The sequence below is a fragment of the Lontra canadensis genome, unplaced genomic scaffold, assembly GCF_010015895.1.
Source record: "Lontra canadensis isolate GAN:19392208 unplaced genomic scaffold, GSC_riverotter_1.0 scaffold36, whole genome shotgun sequence".
NCBI classification, from domain to species: Eukaryota; Metazoa; Chordata; class Mammalia; order Carnivora; family Mustelidae; genus Lontra; species Lontra canadensis.
The window spans coordinates 15,353,439-15,376,081 of record NW_022631030.1 but is presented as its reverse complement, the minus strand read 5'-3'; the positions used below and the strand labels follow the sequence as shown (position 1 = coordinate 15,376,081).

Genomic DNA, 22,643 nt, shown 5'->3' with positions numbered 1-22,643 from the left:
GGCTTGCACAAATTCAGATAGCAGAACAGAGTTCAAACCTGGGGCATCTGCCCCTGGCACCTGCTGCCTTTAACGTAAGTCAAGCTAGCCAGGCGGACCCGGGCTTTGGGGTCCACGGTCCTCCAGTTCACAGATGCCTTTCCGTTGTGCTAATAACACTCATTAGATATTACATACCAGACTTGGAACTCTCCGCTGGTGATTTGAGCAGCATTTGAAAATCACCCAGTGTGCCAGTCTGTCTGTGGTCTTCAAAAATGTCAGGCTAAGGCACTGTGGCAGATGAAAGGAGGTAAAGGACCATGACAGACGAGCGGAGCTAAGTGGACAGGATCAGCAGTTGGGGGAAACGGTGAGAAGGGACGGTATTTGTACATCTGGGGAAGCTTGAATGCAGACCGTGTACTAGAAAATAGCATTATATCTGTGTCCGATTTCCTGAGTTTGATCATTGTCGTGGTTATGTCAGGGGATGCCTTGTTCTGAGAAGCTGCCCGGCAGCTGCGTGGGAGAGCTCCTCAATATGCTGTTCTTATTACTGTTTGGAAGGTTGGAAATTAAAAGGAAAAGAGTGCACCAGGCAAATTTCTTGAGCAAATACATCTCTGATAACTAGTGTGGTGCCTGAAGGCCCATCTTAAACATTTAAATATGGAAGTCCAGAAAATATGGAATTTGTAAAGGTCATCTGATTAAATCCATCTTCTAGTCGCCCCTTCCCCTGTATGCACACATGTGTGCACGCTTGTTCACACACACACAAACACACACACACACACACACACACACATAGTGCCGGAAAATCACCACCGCAGCCTTTTACTTCTTTGGGCATCTTAGACCTTTACATTTATTTTATTTTGAACTGGTTGTTCCCCAATAATTTAGGCACACCGCTCTTGGTTTTGCTTTATGGGATCATACAGAAAACACCCCCTTCCTTCCGCACCAATTGGCGTTTCAGTATCCCAAAACGCTCTCCTGTTCACAGAGCTCTTCTCTTTCAGTTCCTCTTCCATAAATTCACATATTTTAAAGCCAAAATAGATCTCTGAGTCTGCTGATGGCCTCCTGTCAAAACTCAAACTCTCCAGAGGAGAAAGTCAAGGTTCTTCTTTCCAAATAGGGCTAAGTGTGAGTCCTCTCAGACAGGGTGATCACAAACCAGCTTGGTCAAGTTTCTGAGATTCAGAGCAATAGACCAAATTTCTGTCTCTGAGCTTCCCACACCCCTGTCCCTGCTCTAAATATCCAAGCCCTCAAAGATCCTCGCGGACTGAATCTGGACCACAGAGCGCAGCTCCTCAGGTGAGCCAAACGCAGATCAGAGCCTTTCCCCTCCTCTAAGGACAAGGCTGTTCTCTTTAGGGGCTCAGACTATGTACCCCTTGTTTCAAATTTTGAGTCACCTTCAGAGGGAAAGGACACATAAAACCACAGCTACAACGCTGGCCGGTGTACCACCCACTGAATCAAGACCCTGAATGGAGCGTGAGCAGAGGCCTGGCCCCGGAGCTGAGCTGGGTATGAATTCTGTGTCCTCCAGGGTTTGGCAGCTGTGAGAATTTGAGTGAGCCACTCAGCCTCTCCAGGCTTCAGTGCCTTCGTCTCTTAAAATGACATAATACAATCTCCCCTCTGGGGCTGCAATGAAAAATAGAAGGAATAAGTTGCCAAACTATGTGGCCCTTAGTAGGCCCTCAACAAGTATTATGTATTCGCGTGGCCACCTTTGAAAAACATTATCACGATGCCCTTGGCAAAGGTCTACTCTGTGGTTTAGGCTTTGCGAGACACAAATTAATTTCAATAATAACATCAGTGAAATCAAATCATAGTCGGTAATAAAAATTTAAAAATGTGTTGGGAAAACAACCCCTGATATATTGGGATGGAGCCAAGACAAGCAGTCGACACACTGTGGCCACCAGACGAGCGGCTCTGCAGTTTAATACACTTAATAAAACAGCGCAGCTTCCTGAAAGCGCCGTCTTGCTAAACAGAAACCCCCCAAGGGTTTAAACAGAAAAGATAAATGACTCTGTTAGCCTCATACAAGAACTGAAGTGGATGTGAGATTGGGGTATCTGGAGGTGCATCTGGGAGCAGGAAGTGGGGTTGGTGAGTGAGAGCTGAAGTCTGCTCACACGAGTTAAATATTTGAAAAAAAATGAGACTCTTAATATGGAGGGGTAAATGCAGAAAACGGTACTTTTCAAAATTTTTCTTTGCATGCCCCGCATGCTGGGGAGTTTTCTCTTCTAGCAGCAAGTGAGTGAACTGTGTGAAGATTCAATTGCAAGGGAAAAATTTAAGACCAAACAACCACTAACCGGGAGGCCCACATTTTGATCCCCAATTCAGAGCTCCAGGTCCACTCATGAGCCTGCTGTGGGTGTCCATTTTGGAGCTGGAGTGAGGTGAGGTGCCCAGTAATCTACATCCCCAGGGGAAGGACTTCTTTGTCGTTTGTTCCCAGACAGGGAAGGCAGGCTTGATAATAACAATGGCCATATTCTTGTAACAGTGAATGGGAACAATGCAGTTGGTTCTGTGACACTGAGCTAACACCAGCCTCATCAGAGCTAGAGAAAGGCGGTAATAATAGCACTGAATGAGTGTAAATGCAATGAGATGATCCCTACAATGAGTTCCCCCACCAGACTAGCCTGTGATTTGCCAGATCTCTGAGATTCCAGTGTTCTCCAAGGGCTTCTGAGACCTAACAGAATATGTTGGCAGGAAGGAACTAGAAGCATTGTCCATTTCAAGTTTGTCACTTTACAGGGCATAAAGCTGACACCCGCAAAGGATATGTGGCTGATGAGTCACAAAGCCTAAGCCAAGCCCACGGGTTCAGTTTTATTCCTACTCTACCTGTCTCTTCTCTTCTAGAGGGCCTGCCAGCACTAGGAGGGACAACAAATGCCCTGTGTAGAGAAGGGGATATGTAGAGACATGAACGGCTCTCCTTTTCAATCAGCTATTTTGGTTTTATTTCAGGCTGTGCCCAAAGTCTCCTGCAACCCTCCTGCTTCTCTGGGAAAGAGAGAATGGACCGTGGCACTGTTTCTCGTGGCCGCGAGAGGGCGGCAGTACCCTATGCTAGGGACTCCTCTTCCAGTCTACCTGATCACCCATACAGCATGTGTATATTTATTTTCAATGAGGTCAGGAGTATCAAGGTTGTAAAATAACATATTTTCACTTGTTTTCTTCCTACATCTCAGACATAGCTTTTCTGAAGTCAATTATCTCCCTGAGTTGCTGTTCCCCCCACCCCCTTCTTCTGCACTGCCTTTCAACACATCAGAGTCTGACACCAACCGACAGAGAAACAGGGAGGTGGGGGGTGGGGGGGGTGGTGAGTAAAAGGCAACTTTTTTCTTTCACCGGAGATGTGAAATCCTTGTTTCCCTGTTCTGGCATTTTGTTTGAAAAGGTAGTTTGCAAACGTAAGGCCTCTGTTCTCCAGCCCCATGGAGGAAAGCACAGACAGGGTGTGGGGCTGAGATGCCCTCTGTGGAGGTTTCAGGGGAGGGCTGGGAACTCTGCCAGGGCAGGCGCCTCCAGGATCATTTCTCTAGCACCCTCCTGGGGAAGGACAGTAGGACATTTCTGGAAAGTTCTCTGTAGAGGAGAAAATTCGGGTGGCATGTGGGTACCCCAAAGCGTATCCTGTCAGTATGTGATGCTGTATTTAAATGGAGATTTTTGTCCACAGGTGTGTGACCAGGATGGCAAGAGGATTGGAAGGAAGAACATGCACACACACACACACACACACACACACACATGCAACAGAGACAAGTTTTGCAGCTCCTACAAGTGCAGATCTGGAGCCTGGCAGAGGCTCCTAAGCTGAATCATATTCAAAGACCCATGTGCTTCTTCCAAGGCAGCCATACCCTCCTGCTCAGACAAGGCCATGGCCCTCCCTGTGCCCCCTAGGGCAGGAGAACCAACAGGTCAGGAGAGAGCCTCTGGGTCAAATACAAGCCCCAGCCCGGCTCACTCAGTAAGGGGCTCTGGGGCAGGCCCCAGAGTGAGCATCCGCAAACACACCCCACCCTGCAGTGCCACTGGCTGGCAGCCAGAAAGGATGGTGTAGTCACCTTCTCTTCTCATCATTGGCCTCACAATTCACCACCAAAAATATCGGTGGATTTCTTACCCTCTGGCCTGTCTAGGTTTACTTTTATATAGTTCTAGGCTTCCAACGAATAACACGGGAGCTTCTTCCCCCAAAGCACGGTGATCTTCACTGTTCTAAGGGAGAAGTTAATCACAAAGCCTTCCTTTTGGGGCTGGGAAGAAGCAGCCAGGGCCAGTCCAAGAGTACTTCAATTCCATCAACCTGTATGAAGCCCCGACTGTGTGCCTGGAGAACTAAAAACCTAGGTGAGATCATGACCCTTTCCTCTAAGTAGTGGTAGTCTACATGACCATCTGATCGCTGCCTTCACAGAGCTGGGGAAACAGACAGGAGGACGGGGAGGAGGCAGGCCAGAAGAGAAGGCACAGAAATCCCAGGAAGGCTAGACCAAACAGTTCAAGCAAAGATATGTCACAGCCAGAGTCCTGGGTGCTTGACATGGTGGGGGACAGAAACTGTCTGGGCTGTCCAAGGCCTCCAGCATGGTTTCCACAGGGTTGCAGAGCCGCATGGCGCTCAGCCCAAATTTGGCACAGTCGTCTGTGTGTCTTGTGAAGGAGTCTTGGGGTTTAAAATACATTTTGAAAGGCTTTTGGTGAGTCCTGTTTGCTCTAGTCTGTGCCGCACCCCCCCCCCCAGCCCTAGGCCCTCTGCCTCACTCCAGGAGGGCTTTGCTCATTTACAACCCCCTGCCAGGCTCCCACAGGCGTTTGGGACCACGTGCTGTTTCAAGGGCTCCCAAATGGAGGGCACAGATAGTGTCCTCTTGATATCATGCTCCCAGGGCTGCTGATGGGAGGAGGTGGGACTCCAGTGCCAGCAACAGTCAGACACGCTCCTCCTGCCTCTGCCAAGGAGGCCCGCCATCGGGGACGCATGGTGTCAGAAAGTCTAGTCCACTCCAAAAACAGATAATTTGTTTGGAAGGAGAGAGAGGAATTGGGGCATGCTGAGTGGAGTACGAGAAGTGCCTATCACATGCCCTCGCCATCTGCTGCAGGTGGAGGTACAGGTGGGGGAGCAGACCCTGCAGGCTTCGTGCTCCGAGGCAGCTGGGTACAGGAGAGGGGCCCCTGCTCCCAAGCCCACCCACCGCCACTGTCAAAGGGTACCGTATTCCGAGACCCCAAACTTTGCCTTGACCTTCAAAAGGACATTAAGCTCCCAAGCCAAGAAACAGTATTGCGTCCACCAGGTCCCCAGGTCCCCATTCTGGATGTAGGCTCTGGCGTCACCATTCTTTTTGCCATTTTTTCGGTCATGCTTTGGATCAACTCTTGTTGACTGACACTTTGTCAACCTCGGGTGACCTGCAGATTGGCACCAGGCATCAACTTCTCATGCCTCTGACTCTTGGCTGATCTTCACAAAGCTCCAAGCCTTTTGCCAGAGAGGCTGAGTCCCAGGTATGTGCAGTCCAGGGAGGGGTCCAGGGAGGGGGCCGGGGGAGGGAGAGGGTCCTGCTAGGTCTCCTCCCACCGTGCCACCAGATGCAGAGTTAGCATTGATTTAACCACCTTCTCTGAAAAGCCAGAACTAATAAGGCAAGTGCGAGCAGGAGCTATGAATTAATCCCCTTGAATATGCAGGTGATTTAGATGGAAGGAGACAGGTGCTGCTGGTCCTCCATAAATAAGTTGCGCAGCGGTTGGTGGGCTGGGGGTGGGGAGAATGGAGGCCAAATAGAGCCCCAGGGAGCAGAGGAGGTGGAATCGGCTTTCCAGGCTGATTATGGCTGCCCGAGGGGGACAGAGACTGCTCCTTGACGGCCATAAAGTCGCTGAGTGTAGAACATACCTAGAAAGGCGAGAAGCCAAGAGCCACCTAGCATATTCTTGAAGCAAGCCTTCTGTGGAGGGATTCCTGGTGCTTTTACGCAAGTGAGCCAGCAGGGGGAACAGAAACAATGAGAAGAAGGTGATGAGGGGGCGGGAACAAGGAAGATGGGAGTGAAAAAGGAGTAGGAGGAAGAGAGGGACCCGTGGGAGAAAGGTGAGCGGGGAGTGAGGAGCGCCTCAGGGGGAAGGCTGAAAGGGAAGGAGCTAAGCACTGGCCTGCATGGGGCCTCCAGGCCCTTGGTCTCTAGGAACTAGCTGGTCTACAATCCCCGGCCCTCAGGGAGGGGACTGAGGGGGGCCGCAATCTCCTCAGGAAGGTTGCCCCACTCCTCACACTGAGTGGCTTGGTCGCATTCCCCTACATATAAAGACCTGCTACATCCCCAGTGACTCAGGAACCCAGCGTCCCTGGAAAAAGCGACGGCCAAGTCAGAAGATCGGGCTGTGCCCCTGGGCAGCCCTGTGTGGGGACAAGGACGCCTCGCGGCCCGCGCAGGCGCACCCGTGCTGTTCCGAAGGCAGGATTCCCTTCTGCGTGAAGGCTGAGTGACACCGCACGGCTTGTCTACACGCTACGTCTTTGTTATCCATTCACCCACCTGCGGACACTTAGTTGTTTCTTCATCTCAGCTGTTGTGAAAAGTGCTGCTATGAACGTGATGCTAAGTGAAGAGAGCCAGACCCAGAGAGACAAATCCTGCACGATCACTTGGAAGCTGAAGCTAAACTAGTTCAAATTCAGAGAACCAGAAACGGTCGGGGGGACGCGGGAGCTGCTGGCGGAAGGGCGCGACGTTTCGGGGACGCAGAACGAGTAAGTTCTGGAGACGGGGACGGCGAGGGGACTATCCTCGTGGTACTGTGCTGTGTATCTGCAGTTTCCCCAGAGGCTAGACCTCCAGCGCTCTCAGGGCACACAAAGAAAGAAAATGGTAACTAGGGGAGGTGACAGTTATGTGAATTAGCTTGATTCTGGGGATTATTTCACAATGTATTCAAATTGCCACATTGTACCCCTTAAATATATATAATTTTTATTTGTCAATTCTACCTCAGTAAAGCTTTAAAAGAAAGAAAGAAAGGAAGGAAGGGAGAGAGAGAGAGAGAGAGAAAGAGAAAGAAAGAAAGGAAGGAAGGAAGAAAGGAAGAAACTCCGCTCCCTGACCCCTTGGAGCAACAAGAGGCAAGTGGGGCTGGGTTGGGGAAGAGGTCACAGTGGCCCGGTAAGGCTTTCTCAAGTCCCCCCCGCCTTGGTCCTGTCTGGCCAGGCTGTTTGCCCGGACTGTGTGCAGGTCCACGCAGAGCCTTGGTTCCAGATGGGCAGTGGATGAGCTGACACCAAAGTGGCCCAAACTCAGCTGAGACCCCCCCCCCAACAAGCAACCTACCTACAGTCCTGCCCAAATGTGAAGGAAACCAATGCCACAGAATAACTAAGACAGGCATTTGGTTCTCAGCAACAAGAAAAATAGATAAATTCTGGCAGCAAGGTTTTTTTTTTTTTTTTTTTTCACTACTTTTTCCACATTTGGTTCATTTTGGTTAAAAGCCTAAGGCCTGATTTGGGCCCCAAGGGAAGAGGCTGGAGAGGGAGCTGGAGAGAGGAGCACTTTTGGGGTGCCTTCTGTTATCATCGAACGATTGCTTAACAGGGAACTCATTTTAATCACCTACAAATGAGAAGTCAGAGACAATTAAAATTCATTCCTTATTAATTGTTTTTTCTTTTCCCCTCTTTCATTACCAAGAGTTGCCGTTCAGATAACAAGAAAGCCTGAAAAACAAAAGCGGGCCTTAGCCTCCACTCCAGATACATCTGGAAGGAGGCTGCGTTTCAGACTCCCCAACGCGAGTGCCTCTCCCCAGAGCGAACGACTCCCGACCCCCGCGTGGTCACGAGAGAGCTCGGATCTTTAGGGGTTGAGGAACCTCTAAGCTGTGAAGTCACGGACAAGTTTATTACCAGGATGCCGCCAATTACTTTTTTTTATAGTTTTTAATTCCGGTTTATTTACTCTCCCGAGTAATAGCCTCAGCAACCATGTTTATTACTGATTCAGCCTTCCCTACTTCACTTCTGAGGGAAATCCTCCTCCCTCTCCCCGCTTCCCCTCTGGGCTCCTACCAAAGGTCCAGGCAACAAAGCAGCCTGAGATGACAGAAGCTCCGGAGCCTGCAGCCAGGAGGCCAGGTGCTCGCTCCCCCCGTGTGACATAGGCGGGATGGTAGCTCTGCCCTGTCTCACCTCCCTCATCCTTACAAGGGAACTCGCTCTGATGCCCCAACTGCCTGCCACCTCTATAGTCTGAGTTCTACAGTTTAAAAAAAAAAAAAAATCAATGCATCCACTGAATCCTTAATAGGTGTCAAGCATCTTCCGTGTGCAACCTTACTCGTCCTCATTAACAATCCTCTTAACCAGATACATCCACTCTTACCTGTTGTCCCACGAAGAAACAAGCTCACCCTTTCACACACATAGAGCCAGGATTTGAAGCTTGCTGATTCCAGAGCCTGACCCCTTACCCTCCATTTCCTCCATGGTTTTGATCTCTGGCCCTCCTTTTAGGATGCTGAAGGTCCTGGCACAAAACAGGGCCTTGTGCTTTCTTTTCTGGATGGAAGAGAATGTGCCTGTTGAACTCCTGGCCTCACCTGAAACTAATGACCAGACATGGACCGCATCAAATAAGGAAGCTGGAGAGACAGCTCGGCTGCAGGTTACCAAGGCTGGGGCCAGGGAATGGGCCTGAAACAAAACCTGGACCACACAGCTGGCTTCCAGGAAAATCAAGAACATCCCCTTTTGAAAACAGAGCTGGTTCCCATTGCTCCCACCATCAACGAGTCTCCCAGAGGTTAGAGCTCTCACTGAGCCTTGACTTTATTATTATTATTATTGTTGTTTGAAATGCTTCATAATAACTGGGATAGATTTCTTAGGAAGCCAAATAATGCGATGCATTCCACCCTGGCTTTATAATTAATGTTTGCATCATTTATCTTTCGTGGAAAGATTATTCTGACTAACGAAGTTCTGGGCCACTAATTCATTACACTGCCTTGTCACTTCCTGCTCCTTCTTATTACCCAGAAATAGACTCATTAGTCAGAGTTCAATGACAGGGAGAAATTGTGTTCGTTAATTTAATTCCCTCACTCATTTCTGGGCCCCATGTTTGTCCAAAATTGGGGATTAGAAAGGGAAAATTCGTTGTCTTAAGTCTTTGCTTCTGTCTCATTATACCTTCCACCTTATTCCTGTCCAACAAGAAAGGGTCAGCGCAGCTCAGAGCAGTGACCACAGGGCCCTTTCTTCAACTCTCAGGATGTTGCACCACCTGGGAATCCCTAGAGATGCTGGGCAACCCCAAAAGTAAATGCCCTAGGAGATACAAGAATGGAGCTGAGATGCTATACTACCCATAGGCTAGGCTCTGGAATTAGATAGACATGAATTCAAATCCTACCACTTCATGTGGTAACTATGCATCCATTTCAGATGCTTGCTCTCTCTGGACTGTGCTTTCTCTTCCACAAATTAGGAATGCCAAGGGCTATCTTTTGATATTATGAGGATATTATGAGGACTGAGCTTACATGAAGCACCAGAAGGGGTTTGCACAGTGTGCAATGACAAGAACTTAAATAAAGGTGCACTTGGGAGTTGAGCTCATCCAAGCTCATGCAGTGTGAAAAGGGATGTTTTCCAGCAGGAGCTCCTGAGCCTGGCTGCACATAGAAACACCTGAGGAAGATCAGACCCACCCAGAGAGTATTTGAGTGGGAACCTCATTGCATAGGGCAAGGGCACTACTGTTTTTAAAAGCTCCCCCAGTGATTCTGGGAAGAGGTCAGAGTTGGGAACTACTCAACCTCTTGAGGTCTACAATGAGTTCTTTCAACCTCAGTCAAGCATGGACAGGAACCTAGCTGTGTCCTTTCTGAAAGGGTTGCCCAGAGATGTTTCACTCCTGATCTAAGCCTATTCCAGGAAGAAATGCACTGCTGTGGGACAGGAACATTTCATCGAGTCCCTCCATGAGCAGAATTAATATCTATATTGTTCCAGTTGTTGGGAAGACCATGGGGAGCAAAAGCAGCTCTAGCACCTGCTGTCATGGGGCTACTGGTCTTCTACTGAGCTGGTGTCAAATCACCAATGAATACTTTAGTGTCCATCAAAACAAATGCACTGAGGGAAAGGGGCTGATCCAGAGGCTGTATCCCCAGCTTGGGGACCAGAAGGCTTTCTCAAGGAAAAGTCTTAGATTGAGTTATAAAGGATCTTCATCCAGGTAAAGAGAGAGCAGGAGTGCTTTCCAGGCAGAAAGACCAAAGACCATGGCAAAGACCTTGGCCTGCAGGTTCATGAATTCAGCCATCCCAGTGCAGAGTCCGGAGGACAGACTTGTATCCAATTACCAGGAGGAAAGAGGCCAGATTAAAGGAACTGCCCTGGATGAGACTTCTGCACAATACCTACCACACACTGAAAATTGCGTTTATCCCTATCACTATTAAGAGAAATAGTAAGAGTTAGAGAACTGGATATCGATACTTAGGACCACAGACTACGAGTCTGACAATATTTGTTATTCCTTATCTCAGCTAATCCTCACAACAGTAGTGAGATATATATCCTGTATCCTACCCATTGTATGGATAGGGAAACTGAGCGTCCAAATGGTAACTTGCCAAAAGTCAAGCAAAATATGGCAGTGCAGGGATTTGACCTGCAAACCTGCCTTCTTTCTGTAGCCCACAGGAGCCTCTGCATGTTCCCAGACAACTCACATCAGTCTTGACTCTATCCCTCCACATGGGCTGTCATAACAATCTACAGCAGGCCAGGAGGTTGAAACAACAGAAATTTATTTTCTCTTAGTTTTGGAGGCTACAAGTCTAAGGTCAAGGTGTCTGAAAATTTGGCTTCATGCTGAAGCCTCTCCCTTTGGCTGATAGATGGTCATGTTCTCCCTGTGTCCCTATGTGGTCTTTCCTGTGTGGGTCTGTGTCCTAATCTCTTCTTATGAGGACACCAGCAGAGGGCCCACACCTATGATCTTAATTTTCCCTAATTTCCTCTTTAAAGGCTTTATCTCCAAATGTAGTCACATTCTGAGGTACTGGGACAAGGACTTCAACATACGTATTTCGGAAGGGACAGAGGTTGGCCCCACCACAGTGCCCTCCTCGATTAGATAAAGCCCTTTATCCTTCATTTGCCATGGGATCTACATTTGACTTTTCATGTCAATGTAATCACCGTGTACCCAAAATAGTTTTCACCCTGCTGTACAAAAAAGGTTTTTACCATGAATAGTTGGGCAAATGTCAGGATTAAGATAACTCACTCCAGAGATGAGGTACAGAAAGGATGGGGTAAGACAAAGCAGCTGTCAGTCTTAAGAGGAGATCCTCTCTGAATTTCCCTGAGGGACAGGAGGGACCATGTGAATGCCACCGGCAAACACAGGAAGCATTTAGAAAGTTGCTTTCCCTAGTACACATGCTGTGCCCACACAAGGCCCCCAGTGCCCCACAGATGTGTGCACAGCCTCCGTTCCCGGAGCTCCCCATGAGCCACACAAACTCCAAGAACATGCCGGCTGGCCCTAGTTCCTTTGTTCAGCTGCTCATCTTTTAATCTGCCATTAAAGGATGGTGGCCACTATAAGAGAGTAGCTTTTCAATGCTGCTGGAAAAAGGAAAGGTTGCAATCCTAAAGCAAGATGTGAGAGAGTACTCATCACCTTCTCCTTAACTGCATTTGATAAACTTTGGCCTTTGGGGATAATGAATTACATCTCAAATCTACTTGGTTTTTGTTGTTCTAGTATCACGATCAAGGGAACATAAAGAAAGGAGACATGGGAATGGAAACTGGGGCCTGCATGTTGGTTTGGTACGTGGCAGGCAGGGGTGGGCAGCTGGGGAGACGGAGCATCTCATTTCCTGGGGCCCCACGTGTTTCTGAGTGATCGGCGGGCTCATTCTGCTCCCTCCAGGCCTGGTATTGAAAGGAATAAAGGAAGCATCAGGAAGCTACCAGGAACCATTCCTTGCTTTTGGCAAAGATTATAGACCTCAGAAGAAAAATCGAGAAATCGACTTGGAGATTTGAGGAGCCAGAGTGAAAGGGGCCTTCGGGTAATGACAGTAAGGACTTCCTTGGGTATGGTTCTCTGATTTGGTCTCCTATTACGCTTATGAAACAGTATTATAATTCATATGCCTATGTCATGATGTTGGAGGCTCAGGGAATTAAATGAATTGCTCGAGGGCACACAGCAAACTCATGGCAGTTACAGGCCTCAAACCCAAGTCCTTCTAGGCCTGCATCCAGTTCTTGAAATTACATCTACTGCCGGCTCCCCCACAGGCCTGTGGAGAGGCTGCATACAGGACCAAGAGTTTGCCTGATGGAAAGAGTGAGAAAGTAGCAAGCCCAATGTGGCTGAAAGATTCTCCTTCCCTGTTACCCTCTGTGCTTCCAACAGAGGTGGTGTAGGTGGAAGACAGGAGGTTAGGAGCAGGGATAGCGGAGTAAGAGAGGTACAAATTCAAATTCAGACTTCAAGGTCAAGCAAACTTAGGCAAATTATCCCGTTCTGTTAAGCGTTAATTCCCTTATTTATAAAAAGGCGATCATAAAACCAACATCATAGGACTGTTTTGAAAACAAAATATGTGTGTGAATGCATGCGTGTGAGTGTGTGTGAGATTGGTTAACATCCTGTTTAAAACTCAGTGAAGGTTAGTTTTAAAGAAATAGAACACAATGTTCCTTGCCTGAAGAGTGGGGATTTCAGCAGTCCCCAAAGCAGGCTTTGTGGGGGTGGCAGAAGGCTGGGCTTGTGGAATTTGATATATCCTTTGTTTCAGACTGTAGCACCTCACACTCCCTGCTGTTTCCAGAAACCCAGAGATCCTGGTGCCCAAGAAGCACAAATTTCATCTGAAAGCCTGCCCCTCTGTCCAAACTCCAGGCCCAGACAGACAGAAGGGTCGAGGAAGAACACAGAACCCAGAATGGAGATAAAAACAGAGGAAGGAAGATCAATGTTGAACCCCGCATGATTCACTAGGCCAACCAGGGGCACAGAAGCTGGGGAAGCTGCCAGATCGATGGATTCCAAAGCAAATGAAGAACCTGGTTCTTTCGGCCTCCAAGCTGTGAAGTTAAATACGGCGACTGGGCAAGGCGTTTGATAAATGATGGGGGAATGAAACAGAACACATATCTCCACTTCTTGGGAAGCAATAGTGAGAGGGCAGATCTGTTCTGAGAAAGGCCTTTGGTCCTTGTTACCTTTCGACAGCAAAATCTCAGCTATGTGCGTTTGCATCTAAAAATAGCCATTTGCGTGCATGAGTACTTTCAAGCGGTAGTGTGTTTTGGGATAGATGTGTGGACAAGCACTGCCCATTTTTCCTCTTAGTCCACGGGGCACAGCGATGCTGGGGAATGTGTTGTTTGTAAGGTAGGTGCAAATAGAATTTTATTCTCCTGGTTTGAGAATCGCAGCCTACTAAAATGAATCAAACCTACCCATGCACTTACTTATATGCTCTGTGGAATTTTTCTTGTACAATTTACATACACCCCGTTACTTCATGATTAATAGTAAATTCCAAAGCATCGATTTCATCTATTACAATAACAGGCCCTGGCAAAGACCCTGCCTCTGAGCAGGTCAAGCTGTGGTATCGAACAGGGGAGCCTGGGAGAGAAAGCAGCCCCACCCCACCTGCCTATCCAACTGCAAAAAAGACAGAATATCAAGACAAGGAAAAAATTATATCACAGTCCTTATTCAATCAATGAATTCTAAAACCTGATGAATTTTCCAACCAAGTCACTAACCTAATCAGCCGCGACCCAAAGGTAGCAAAGAGAAACCTGCCCTTTATTATATTCAAGGAGCTACAGAAAGCCCTCTGGCTAAGAGCCATACCTTCTTCTTGCCCGCCTGGGCAAAATTCTAGGAGTGCTTCTTGGGTGCGGAATTTCTTCGTTTTCAAAGCAGGCTAGGGGTGTGTTGGGTGTTCTCGTTTGGCCTGGGACCCAGCTACATGGCATCTTTGTTTCTCCCTTTATGCAGGGCAGAAAACCAGAAGCATTCCCGGGCCTGTCTGACGCCATGAAAATGTTAAGATGAGTCACTGTGTATTCAGTGAACATATAATAAAAGACCACAAGCTCGGGTACGACATCGTGCAAAGAGATGAAAGAAGGGTTTTGTGATTTTCCAAGCGCAATGGGACTTCTCCCATTTCAGAGGAGGAAGTTGTGTTTTTGAGCTTTTATCCTCTTTGTTGAAACTGACGAAAAGAGAATTTAAAGAACATCTGTGTATCCAAGTTTTAGAAACGGAATTAAACACCTTTAATAACGAATTCTGGTAATTTTCCCTCTAAAATTCCCACTGTCTACAGATTTGTTTCTTTTGCGTGGATGAGATCTTCTCCTCTGTGGGCTTTGGTACGGACTGGAGCTGTTTCTCTCTTCTTCCCCTTCCTACCAACCCATCCTCTAATCAATTGTTTAAGTCCCTTCATTGGACAGAACAGATAATGGCACATTTTAAATATTTTTATTGAATTGAGTTTTATGTTCCCCGTCTAGATTTATAGACTTGCTAAATAGAATGTTTTACATTTCTTTCTCTCTCTCTCAAGGAAAGTAACAAGTACGTGGGGGCAGAGCCATCAGTCAATTATCTCAGTGGCTCTCTTGCAAGTTACAGGAAAAATAAAAGCGCTTCTGCTTTATTCTTCGGGGAGAGCCGTGGAATTTCAGAACAGGAGAAAACCCAAGTGAATCTTCTTGAACTTCAAAATGCCTTCCTTGAGTGGTCAAGAAGTAAGATTATAATGACAAATTAGCCCCTAGATTTAGAAAACCACTCTGTTTCATGCTGAGGAGAAAGTAAGTGGTGTTTTAGCCTCACTAACCTGGCAGGCATAGAAAAACACGTCCACAGCAATTAGACAGGCCTTGCATTAAGTAAATGATTCATAATGTACCAGAAGACCTCAATTTCCCTACCAGTTCCACACATCTCCTTTCCATCCAGAAATTTCCATACCACTTGCAGTCTGATCATGACAAAAACAATCCCCTTCAACATTCCTAATGCTGGGCGGTTTCACCCATGCCTCTCCAGCTATAAAGACGTTTTCTTTCCCCTACTTCCTCTACCGCCAATGCACAGAGAAGCAGCTGATTCATCGCATCAGACACAAAACCCCAACTCATTTCAGAATCGAAACTCCAGCAGAGAAAGACCCCTTGGCCACCAACTGCTCTTCAAGAGCAAAGGTGTCACCCCTCTCAAAAGCCACAACCATGCCAGGGACCTCCAGTCCTCGGGAAAAGGATTTGCCACCGACTCTGGGTGGGACGAGCCTCCCCCTCGCCTGTCAGTGCAAAGGATGATGAATTCAGTGGTCACCTACCTTTGGGACCCCTCGACCGCCACCTCTTCCCACCTTCCCCGTTTCTTTTTCCTCTCATTTTTTTTTTTCCACTTTAAAAACATCCAACTTTGCCTTGGGGATGAGCAGAATGAAATGTCACTTACCTATAAAAAGAGAGAGAAGAGAAAGCCATGCATCACATTACATACAAGTTCTTTGAAATCAAGGCCAGCTTCTAACTTTGAAACTGTAACAATGAGTGAATATTATTTTTTTTCATCCTACCTTTCTATATTTAATGAAACGCGAGATTTTGCAAGAAGCCCATCCCCAGGGCCCAGCCTCCCTTCATGGTTTTCCTTTTGTTTTGTCGCGACTCTCTGCCCCTCTTGTGTGCCCTCACCTCTCACTGCCTGCTCCCCTCTTGACTGGAGAAAGGTCAGGAAGGAAGGGAGGAGACACAGACCATAGAGATCAAGGGAGCAGTTCAGGCATGGGTACTGAAGTTGCAAAGCGTAGGGAGCCTCTTTTCTCTCAAGTGGGGCCTCAGTGACCTGGGGTCAGCTCTGGGGCCAATGCCGACACAGGAGGAAGGTCACAATCCCCACAGGGTGACTTTCCATCTGCAGCTCTGGGACCTTTTCAAATGGCCCTGGTTCTGAGGCTGTCTCCTCTCTCTCCCTAGCCCAGCTCCCCACCACTCCTCCTGGTTAGGATGAGCTCACACACCGTTTCTCTCCCGCACCTTGTCACGTGAAGTGTGACACCTTAGTACTCACAGTTCAGATCTGCTTCTACAGGAATTGCTGTTATCACAATATCGTAAGGCCAGTGTGACCAGACCTGGGTCATTTTCTCTGTCTCCTGCCTCAAAGAAGGATGCAACTTGGTTCATGTTTGTTCTAGGAGACCCTCTGTCTGAGAACTGCAGGATTCTGGGTCCACACCTCGCCTGGCTCCTGGTTTTGAAGGCTCGCACCCTTCACATTGCAGGGTCCCCACAGTCCAGTGGGTCCCCCGCCTCTCTCTGCTGCAGGGGAAGCTGGGCTCCAGCTTTCTACATCAGGAACAGACCCTTGCTGTGCTATGTACCAAATCCCCTAACATGCTAAATAGTTTAAAATCGATTTCAGTGGCTCGCCAGTATCTTTTTATTATGCCTGAATAACTCAGCTCTTTTAGCCTCTTCTTAGGGATTTCAGTTTTCTGTTTTGTTTTGCTTTTTCTCCTCCTCCAAGCTTCTCGGAGAACCACTATGGAGAACACCCCAGACCTGAAGATTGAATCCAAAAATAACCACATATCCCCCATTTGGCCAGGTTTAATGCTGAATCCCCCAAAGAGATGCTCACTTAGGATGCTCTTTCAAAGAAGAAATCCTGGTCAAATATTTTCAGGAACTGCTGCCTCCTCCTTCCCCTCCTGGTGATTCATGACCATATTCGAATATTAAAGACCAGAAGAATGTCCACAGCCAGGGGCCATGGTTAAGCCGTTCCTAAAATGATTTGACTTGGAAACTTCTCTTCCTACATGCAAATTAAAACACCCTACTTCAGAAGGATGGTGATCTGTGGTTGTTTTTTTATGTCTGCTACATTAAGGTAACTGATTTGGTTTTAATCCCTGCTGGGACAAGGGCATCCTGAGGGCGATGCCCCTTCCTCCCAGGACCCATAGGAAGCCAGGCCCAGCACTCAGCATTCCAGCCTCTAGTTTGGCTCTGCCCCTCATCCAATGTGAGAAGTCCCCCAGCTGGCTCCCCCAGCCTCTTCTTTGAGATGGAGGGATTTCTAAACACTGGGCATACCCACTGAGATGTTGCAAGGCTGTAGCAATACTTTTTTTTTTTTTTTGGTAATATTTTATTTATTTATTTGAGAGAGAGTGAGAGAAAGCATGAGCGAGAAGAAGGTCAGAGGGAAAAGCAGACTGCCGTGGAGCTGGGAGCCCAATGTGGGACTGGATCCCGGGACTCCAGGATCATGACCTGAGCCGAAGGCAGTCGCCCAATCAACTGAGCCACCCAGGCGCCCTGTAGCGATACTTTAAATGCACCTTATAAACTGCAAATAGCAAATCGTTTTCAGGGCTCGGTATTGGATACCGCTGTCCTTGGGCTGCACTCGTGGAAAGAGACAGAATGCTGGACTTCAGCTGCACAGGGCAGCTGGGAAAGAATGTGGGGCTTTTGTTTTCCCCAGTGAATGAGAAGGCAGGAACTAGTGTGCCTTGATTACTTCCCCTCCTCTGAGCCCTGAGGGAGGGAATTGATCTCGTAGGCCTTTTTCCATCTTTAATATCTATGCCTACGTGTTTCCCTCTGTTGCACAGGAATGATTTCTCTGCTTTCTCAGTGTTTACACCTTTCAAAGCTTGTAATCCTGTTCTGTCTCTGCTCTGCCGCTTTGCAGCTGGGCAAGTTTCTCAGCAGACCAAGAACCTCTGTGTGGGGGCCGGAAAGTGAGCGGCGCTGAATCAGATCTGAGGGGAGTGATGCCTGTCTGTCTCCATTATCACTCTTAAGGAAGAACAAACAGGCATTCAAATAATGGCGTGTCGATGTAGGTACATGAATGGCAGCCAGCAGAGGACTCTGGCTTGGGGCAATTGGTATGGGAGGCAGAGTGTGTGGGGAAAATCTCTGTACTTTCTGCTCAATTTTGCCAGTACCTAACACTGCTCTAAAAATCAGTTTATTCATTAAAAAAGGTCACACTCCTTAAGTTTCCATTTGTTCAAGAAAATATTCTTGATCACAATCTATGTGCAAGGCCCAGAATGATTTCCAGTGGAACAGGGGACTTCTGGGAGATGACTGCATTTGCTTTGAATCATCCCCAAAGTAGTGCTCACAGCAACTTTTTGGGGGGACTATGTAGAAAGAATGGGAAAATAACACTCAAGTCTCAGCCCTGGGAGAGCTTGAAAACTTTGAGGGGAGAGAGGAATAGAAAAAGTTTGGAAAATCTCAGAAAGGCATGAATGCCATCCCACGTGCATCTCCCTATCCTACCCCCTCAACTTTAGGAATCATATCTAACTTTTGTTTTGTTAAAGAGAGCAAGAGCAGGGGTGAGGAGGAGGGGCAGAGGAGAGAGAGAATCTTAAGCAGGCTCTATACTCAGTGCAAAGCCCGCCTGGGGCTTGATCTCATGACCCTGAGACCATGACCTGAGCCGAGTTAAGAGTCAGATGTTTAAGCGACTGAGCCACCAGGCGCCCTTATATCTAGCATTTAAACTCAGCTTCAGTGTTGTGCCCTCTGAGGCCATCTCATGCTTCCTTCTGTGCCCACAGCTTGCTGCTTACAGTGGCTTTTAGCACTTCTTCTGTTTTGCCATTTATTAGAGATCTGTTGTTTCTATTCTACCACGTTTTGACTTTGCAAACTCGACAACACCTAACCCAGATTTTACTGCAAATGAGACATAGCAAACTTTAGATTTTTCAGACCTTTTTGAATTTGGAATTGCAGATAAGGAATTGTGGATCTCTGTACACCAGATACTGGCATAATGCTGAGGCTACAGAGATGAAAGATATGATCCCTGCCTTCTTACAGTTTAGAGGGAAAACAGATGATGAAACCTAAATCCTAATAGGGCAGCATCACTGACACAATTGGCCAGGCATGAGGTTCTCTAAGAGGACCGGGCACCTGTGTCTTTCATTTGGGAGCTGAGAAGAATAGAAAAGAAAAAATATGCCCTGGAATTCAATGGAGACTATCAGGGAAAACATCAGAGAAGAGGCTGGCCATTTGAGTGGCCCTTGCTGCAAGGATGCATTAAAAATCTGCTGACCACCGTCTGTCCCCCGTCCTTCCAAGGCAAGGACAAGATGGCCTTCGGTCCCCGCCTGCATACAATGCAGAGCTTTCCTGCCATGGAATCCTGAAGCTGTCCTGAAATCTGAGGCAGGGCTCTGATGCTCGCCTTTCTGAAGAGTTGAGAACCCAGACACTGCAGAAGGGGCTGACTGGACATTCAGTCCCCACTCAAGGCACGACAAGCCTGATCCATTCCAGTGACTTTTTTGGCTGCTCTTTACAGGGCCATCGTAAAATCGCAATTAGCAACAGTCTACCTGTGCAGCATGGTTTCAACTGAAGAGGCTCTCCTTCTCCATATCTCCACTCCTGATTATGACAGTGAGTATGAAGGACAAGCCAGGAAACCCCTTCCGTCCCTCAGCCGGGGATATTCTTAAGCCTTTGAGAGATAAGAAGCGTTGCCCGACATGGAGCACAAGGACTAGGCAAATTCAAAACGTACACTTTCCAAATGTAGTTCAAGTATATTCCTTGGAAGTGGGTCATCTTCCTGGAGAAGAGCGTGTCTGTGTAAGGGTGTGTGTGTGTGTGTGTGTGTGTGTGTATAAACTCAATGCCTAGAATGGGGCTTGAACTCACAGCGCTAAGGTCAAGATGCTCTACAAATTGATCCAGCTAGGGACTCCCAAAGGAAAGGCTTAAACTGACAGTTGCATATTTCCTCCAAACTTGGGCTCTACACTGGTTCTGATCTTGAGGCAAGGACTACTTTTTCTCAAACTCTTCCTTTGATGGCTTCTGGGCCTTCAAGGAAAGAGACAGGATGCAAAGTTAAGTGCTCTGGTCCAGGGCTCAGCAGCGTCCTTCCTGCCCTCCCCTTAAACACACAGTCCTCCTCTGTGTAAACAGGGAATCTGGAAATCCACCCACCAGAGCCTTGATGCCACATCTGTGCTCTGTGACCTTCAGCAGCATTCTGCAACAGGACACGTATGGTCTGTGTCATCTCCCAGCTCTACCCATGCCACTGGGGTGATGACTCCTACAGACCTGGATTTAATCTTTTGATTCAGAGGTATACACCATGCTCTATGCTATATTGCTGGAAGGAAAAGAAATGAGGATTTCTTTTGAGTCTCTTCAGGTAGAAAAACAATGTAGGATCATCTAGAGGTACGGTATGTTTGGGTAAGTGTTCTAAAAGGCAGTGGGTTGGATTTAAAACCTCTTCTCCAGCCAGCATTCCAAATACGAGGGAAGTGGGTGGAACCTCTCAGACCTTTTTCCGCGTTCTCTTCTTCTCTAAGGCAGAACACTGCTGAAATGCAAAAGCCTCTTCCCTTTTCTGTCCACCTTTTCTCCAAACTCCGGCGAGAGAGGTCTACTACTAATACTCTGTTAGTCGGTAAGAAGAGGCCCAGAGAACTGTCAGCTAGAATCTGATGAATGCAGGGCAGGTAAGGACAGTCTCTGGCTGTCAATCTTGTGCCCTCTAGTTCTTTCCTAGGATATGGGTGGGAGGTGTTCCAGGAGCTAGGCAACATGTCCAATGGTGGGATGGGGCAGATGCCAAGACGGATGATGATCTGGTCCCAGCACGTCAGAAGGAAACTGGCTTTAGGCTGCTCTGAGGTTTCCACTGGAGACCAGCATTCCTCTGAGTAATGCTTTTCCTTTCCCCTCCTGGCTTCACACAGAGCTTGGCTGGGGAGATTTTTCTTTTCTTTCCAGTGAGTACATTTATCGATTTTCACAAACAGACACCATCATGGGCTAAACATCTAGGAAATCTTAATTTTCTTCCCAGCCAACCCCGCCCTTCGTTCTCCACCACTCCCAGGTAGGGATTGCAGGGGGAGGAGGAAGCAGAATCAGGGGAGAGGGTCTGAGATGAGTGCAGCGGGGCACCCCGCCCGCTGCATTAAACCTGCAGCCCCCTCTGTGACTCTGACACAAAGGGGTAGAGAACAGCCACCTTTGTGGAACCAGCTGCGCCAGCACTTCCCTGTGTTTCCAGGAAGCCCCAGGAACTGCCGCTGACCTCGCCTCGCTGCACATTGCCTATTTATCTGTGAGATGGCTCCAGAAAGGAAGGTGAGAGACACCAGCTTAGATGCTACTAATTAGCATCTTTTCCTTAATGACTCTGCAAATGTCTGGAAACTGCCAGGAATTCTAGGAAACCAAAAGCATAGCAGTCAAAGTTCTGGCCTAGGGTAAGGATCCGAGGGCCCCTCTTCTCCACAGTAGAACCTCCAGCCTCCTCCACTGGTTCTCCACTTTGACTGAAACTTAGATTCACCTGAACAGAAATCATGGTTCCCCAAACTTCATCCCATCCAGTGAAATCAGGATCCCCGGAAGTGGGATCCAGGCATCAGTGTTTTTAAAAAACAGCCCAAGTGATTCCAATATGCAACCACATCGGAGAGCCCAGGCCTCCGGAGCGCAGGCTGTTGAGCTCCTCCCATTTCTGATTGAGTAGGTCTGAGGTAGAGCCTGAGAATCTAGATTTCTGGAGTTGTGGAGATGCTGGAGTTGTGGAGTTGTGGGTGATGCTGTTGCTGCTGGTAGGGGACCAGACTTTGGGAGACACTGCACTGGATGGTCTCTAGAGTTCTCAGAAAGAAAAATGGCCTGTAGGAGTTATTTCCTATTAGATGGCAGTGTGGTGGGACTCCAAGGTCTCCTCACCTTCTACTAGGATGACCCAGAGCAGATATAGGGGCTCTGACCCTGCCCTTGAGCAGGGAGGTCCCCTTAGCTTTTCCTTGTCTTCCCAGAGCTATGCCTAGAAAGAAAGCTTTCTGTGAAAGACACTTCCACAGCAAAATTAAAAAGAGAACAGCATTCCCTTCTCTCACCTCTGCTACTGACAGAGGATTGACTTTATACATAACTCTCAAAAGGAAGCTTGTATGGGCGCCTGGGTGGCTCAGTCGTTAAATGTCTGTCTTCGGCTCAGGTCGTGATACCAGGGTCGTGGGATCGAGCCCCAAGTCAAGCTCTCTGCTTAGCGGGGAGCCTGCTTCTCCCTCTCCCACTCCCCCTGCTTGTGTTCCCTCTCTTGCTGTCTCTCTGCCAAATAAATAATAATAAATAAATCTTAAAAAAAAAAAAAAAGGAAAGAAAGAAAAGAAAAGGAATCCTGTGATCCAAGAAGGAGTTTGCTAAGGACACGAAGGAGGTTACCTTATTGTACCATCCCCTAGTACAGTTGTGTGCAAAAGGAGACATGTGTTATATGTTTGTTGTGTTAATCAGTGAATGAACAACCCATTTTAGAGGCAGGAAAGAAAACAGGCTGCCGCATTGTTTTCTGGGGGTGAGTGAGGCTTTATATGCTTAGTCAATGACTATTTAACAAACACCTCTGTGAGCACCACAACCACATTTCTGAAAAGGCTGGAGCCTATAATAACCTCACAGGGTTTATTTATTTGTTTGT

General features: G+C 47.8%; 1 protein-coding gene across 6 annotated transcripts in view; it reads right to left on the bottom strand.

Annotated features, from left to right (window-relative positions):
- Positions 1-22,643, bottom strand: part of NTM (neurotrimin) — a 918,697-nt gene that overhangs the window by 629,822 nt on the left and 266,232 nt on the right. Inside the window, exon 1 of one of the 6 annotated variants that reach the window (XM_032868948.1) lies at positions 15,460-15,532. The exons of 3 other annotated variants lie outside the window; for them this stretch is intronic. In XM_032868948.1, the coding sequence (XP_032724839.1) occupies positions 15,460-15,517 (58 nt within the window). In that variant the 5' untranslated portion in view covers positions 15,518-15,532. Of the gene's footprint in view, positions 1-177; positions 244-15,459; positions 15,533-22,643 lie in introns of those variants that run through there. 2 more of the 6 variants (XM_032868955.1, XM_032868951.1) reach the window with 2 other exon arrangements.